The sequence below is a fragment of the Astyanax mexicanus genome, chromosome 7, assembly GCF_023375975.1.
Source record: "Astyanax mexicanus isolate ESR-SI-001 chromosome 7, AstMex3_surface, whole genome shotgun sequence".
Classification (NCBI taxonomy): Eukaryota; Metazoa; Chordata; class Actinopteri; order Characiformes; family Acestrorhamphidae; genus Astyanax; species Astyanax mexicanus.
Window position 1 is genome coordinate 47,396,810 of NC_064414.1, and position 4,856 is coordinate 47,401,665.

Here is a 4,856-nt window from a genome sequence, read left to right on the forward strand (position 1 = left end):
TTTAATTTCATTGTACAAGGAAACTTATTTTATATTACTGTGCAGATGAAGCTACATGAAGTTTGTAGGTTTGTAGTAACCGCCTCTGCATCATTAAATTATTATCATCATATTAGTGGCATAAAAATAATTAAAAATTACGATAATATTTGTCCTGGGATAATATAATATCCATAAAAAAGTTATAGCAACAGGCAGAAGAGCACACACAACAGCTCTGATAAGCATTTATACGTTACTATGTCAGTAAGGGATGATTTAAACCACTCTGTACAACAGAGTTATACATTAAATTATGCTTAGTTAGAAACTCCTTTCTTTGGTTCTAAAAAAAAAAAGAAGAAGAACCGTGAAATGAACAGTGTCTTTAGAACCAAGAGATGGCGGCTAACTTTCATGCACACAAGCGACTGAAAAGTCATCTATATTGTTTTTTTAAACTGTGATTCTTAAAGGATACCAATGTCGTATGCCAGATGACCTCTGAAGATTTGCTCCATTCACTAACATATTAGGGACTGAAGTTCAAATTTTTCCCCTCTTATTTTCGTAATGCTACATTTGCTTGTGTGTAGTGCTTCAGTTCTATAATTGTTAACAGTTTCATAGGTCCTATGGTAGAACCCTGTGGGACCCCACAAGATACGCTAAGCCAACCGGTTACCAAACGATTTACCATTCCTTTGTATTAGGATTAACAGTGGCAAAGATCAACAACTGGTGAAGAACCAGATATATGGCATGCTCAGTTTTTTCTTCTTATCAGTTTTGTCACACATGTAGCAAGTAAAACTGACGGATATTTATAAATCCATCATGGGTACGCAAGTGCTGATGACTTTTTCTTTAGAGTGGGGCGTAACCCACATATTTAAACAGAGGAGCATCTCTGTTCAGCTGCTTTAGTTCGAATTTTACTGAAGCTGAACCATCTGACTGAACTCGTCTCTACCATCCTGACCTCATTCTGAAATCTTAAAGCCAACAGCATTATCACAGCAAGCTCGATCTCACTGCTGGACCCGATCCTCACTGCAGAAGGTCAGTAAACTGTCTTTATATACTTATATACTTATACTAATGTAATTATTATGGTGTAATAATGGCTGAAGGGGTATTTACTGGTTTTTACTTTCAACAAATGATTTTTCTTTTTAAAGTTCCAGAAAACTACAAATATACTTTTAGAAATATACATTTTAAGTAATTTATTATCATTATCACATTTAATGAACCCTTTCCGCAGTTCGTTTGTCTGTGAAAAACACCTGAGCTGTATGAACATGAGGATGTCTGTGGTCAGTCTGATGTTCCTGCTGACAGTTTCTTCGTGTGAAATGGTAAGAGCCACAAACTTTTAGCAGTGATTAAATCACAAACCCACAACTAGAAACACTAAAACCTTAGTAATAATGTTTTAATCAGATTATAATTAGATGTATGCATTCTACATTTCATTAGACTGAATTAAGGCCTATAAATTAGATGTAGAAATTTGATAGAGAGCTGAATTTGGACTCAGGGTTACCAGGTCCAGTTAAAATATCCAGAACAGTATGTCTAAAACCCGCTCTTCAGAAGCTCAAACTAACCCAATATTTAAAAAGTCTAATTAAGGCTTTTGGCAACAGTGATAAATATTAAAAAGTGACCAAAAAAAACACACCCTATGATCTTTTATTTCTCACCGCAACTATATTTTCAATTAGGTTGTAAAACCGCAAACCTTGCAACTCCAACCCAAAGTCATACATAAATTCAATTCATATATACATTGAACAAACATTTATGTATCCTGAATTTCCTCTAGTTGGAAAAAATAAATCTGCAGATTAGTCCACTATTACAACTGTCATTAGTTGAAGCCCTATTGAAGATACTAAACTAATCTAGAATGCTATGCCCCTCTTTAAGCTCCTCTGTAAGTAGCCCGACGCACACCTCCCTGTAAATGTAATTACGCATCATGCGTTGTGAACAGGCACAGCTATGTTTAATCCGCTTGCCTCGCATTCCCACCTTCACAGTTTAAACTGCAGAGTGAAACTGAAGAGTCACTGATACACGCACACCGAAGTATAAACGCGCTTCACTGCGTAGCGCACTCTCGCTGGATATGTGTAGACTATGGTGTAGGCTCGATGAAGAAGTATAAAATGGCCTTTATTGCGGAATTAAGTCAAATCTGAAAAAGGGTTTCCAATTACCCTATTATAAATTAGCCTTTATAACATTCTTAACTTGTATTGGCAGCCATACCAGAAGTCTGAGACAGAAGACTGAGGACTGCTGATAATAGGACTATATGCAATAAAATGTATTGTTCTTTAAAAAACATCTGATACCTTTAGATCAATAGTGATCAATTGATCAAATATGCCACAGTGATCCCAAATTTTTAAGTGGTAGTAAATAAACTTGTTATAAAACTAATATTTTATGAAGGATGCCACTGAATAATCAATAAGCTGTAATTTACAGTGTGTTTTTAATGTGCTTGACTGTTCCCTCTGCAGAGCACTGGTCAGAACAGGACTCTGGACATGGCTGACAACTCTGTGGACGACTCTTTTAAAGGTTGCACAAAAAAAATGTATGACTTAGTCATAAATAGGTACAGTAAAAACGAACATGGTTGTGAAGCTGCCTGGAATGAGGCACTTAACAAGAGTATCAAAGGCAGGCTGGGAGTAAACCAGTCTGCTGCCATCTATCTGTACACACTAGACAAATCCATTTACCCACAGTGCTCACATGTCAAGCTCAATGATGCTTGTCGTGACGGAAGGCGGGCGTATGTGTCGGGTACGTTTCAGTTTTACACCCTGTATTACTTTTTGACTGATGCCGTTCAAACTCTGAAAAGACAGTTCACTCAACGTTGGTGGTGTGTGACTGTTTATCGCAGAACCAAAGATACATACATAAATGTTAACGTCAATGATAAAATTCGATTTGGAAGTTTCCTCTCCACCTCTTTAAAACATGATCTTATTCAATTTGGTAGCGTTTCCTGTTTCCAAATTAAAACTTGTTCAGGAGCTAAACTGGGAAAATACTCTACAGTGAAACATGAGAAAGAGGTGCTGATTCCTCCATACGAGATCTTTCGTGTGACTGCAGTCTACACAAACGGACAGAAACATAAAATGAAGTGTAATGTGGTTTATAAGCTCAAAAGTATTGGTAAGAAAAGCAACCTCCGATGCAGTAAAACCAAAACACTAAGAAAACAAAACTTTAAGAACAAAGCTCTGGTGTTGGATCATTTCAAGTAGTGGAAGCCTTCATTAGCACTGTTCTGCTGGTTATGAGTCTCCTACGCATTCCATAACACAGGGGTCTGCAATAGGTGACCCGTGGGCCAGATGTGGCCCCCAAGCATGAAACATCTGGCCTGTGAGGTTGTTTGAACTTTAATGAACTATAATGAAAGAAAAAATATAATAAAATGCTTCTCTGATGAGCTTTTGTTTACATGCCTCCCCTGTCTCTCTGTCGCACTCAACTCGACTTTAGTTTCCGCCTGTTCTTGTTTTCCCGCTCATTCTTGGGCTCCATCCCATTACATTCATTTTAGAGTTATTCCACCAAATATTGTTTTTTGATCTCTTGAAAAAAACTCCTAAAACTTTATGAATATAAACTTGTTTTCTTTGCATTATTTGTGGTCGGAAAGCCATTTCTCATTTTCTACAAATAAATGTTCTAAATGAAAATATTTTTGTTTGGAATTTGAGAGATATGTTGTTCGTAGTTTATAGAATAGAAAAATAATCTTCATTTTACTCAAACATAACTGGTCTCTTATTTTTTTTCCAGAGCTGTGTGTAACTCTTTTACCCTGTCCATTCACAAAGTGTTTGATACATTTCATTTGTTCTTTTTCCTTGTTTTGTAATTCACCCATTTAATTATATTTGTTAAATACAGCTCAACTTAATGCAATTGGTGTGTTTTTAATGACGTCCTAGTGTGCATGTATTTTGTTTTTAGTTTTTTATACAATTTGTAATTGTAATTGTTTTTTGTATTTTGATTGTCAGTTTACTCTCACAAACAACCCTGAACATGAAGAGAGACCAACTTTACCCTTAAAGCATAAAAATTTAAATAAAGCGTTCACAATAACCATTTAGTTTAGCCATTATTGCACTGTATTTTATTTTATGTGCAGCAGATACAGAATAAAGACTCAGGCATCAGGTGTGATTTTCAATAAATAAATAAATGGTCCATCTGTCTTATAACATATGGAAAGCACGGCTTGTGCATTAAGTTGTGGCACTGAGGTAGGGTGGATGCTGTCTCATGAATTTTGGCATGTCAGTGTATAATTACTTCTGTATTTTCTGAACATGACAGCAGGATGATTTAATAGCAATTTCAATCAGTTACTGTAAAAGCACATGTTTTACAGAGAGCTTATTTTTTATTTGTTATTATGATTTGTTTGCCTTTCTTTGCCTCTGCATTTCTTTAATATTTTTAGCAAATACTGGAATTAAATTTAAAATAAATAATTATGCATTATTCTATATCAGTCTCTGCTTATTATTAAGATAAGATAAGATAAGATAAGATATGATAATCCTTTATTAGTCCCACAATGGGGGATTAATGGGGGGCAATGTTACAGCAGCACAGAGGAAAGAACAGAGAAACAGGTCAGGAAATTCTACAAACAAATAGAAATAAATCTATATATACAAAAGATTACAGAAAATATACTAAAAAAACATTAAAAATACTAAAAAAATATATACATCTAGTGCAGCTAAGATAAAGTCATAGGAGACATGATTATGGTCTGCTCAGTATTTTACTGATACTTACTGACAATTTGATCTGGAAGA

General features: G+C 35.1%; 1 protein-coding gene across 1 annotated transcript; it reads left to right on the plus strand.

The window, feature by feature from the left end:
• The first annotated feature begins 969 nt into the window (after positions 1-969).
• On the plus strand, positions 970-3,672 carry LOC111189349 (ecto-ADP-ribosyltransferase 4-like). The gene is made up of 3 exons (XM_022663031.2): positions 970-1,041; positions 1,247-1,340; positions 2,517-3,672. The coding sequence occupies exons 2-3, from the start codon at positions 1,278-1,280 to the stop codon at positions 3,276-3,278; spliced, it is 825 nt and encodes a 274-aa protein (XP_022518752.2). The 5' UTR covers positions 970-1,041; positions 1,247-1,277; the 3' UTR covers positions 3,279-3,672.
• Positions 3,673-4,856: the final 1,184 nt, after the last annotated feature.

Excerpts from the sequence above, each read along its gene's own strand:
- LOC111189349 (XM_022663031.2), top strand. The coding sequence starts at position 1,278 with ATGAACATGAGGATGTCTGTGGTCAGTCTGATGTTCCTGCTGACAGTT. Across the intron at positions 1,341-2,516 it reads CAGTTTCTTCGTGTGAAATG|AGCACTGGTCAGAACAGGAC; the intron begins GTAAGAGCCACA and ends TTCCCTCTGCAG.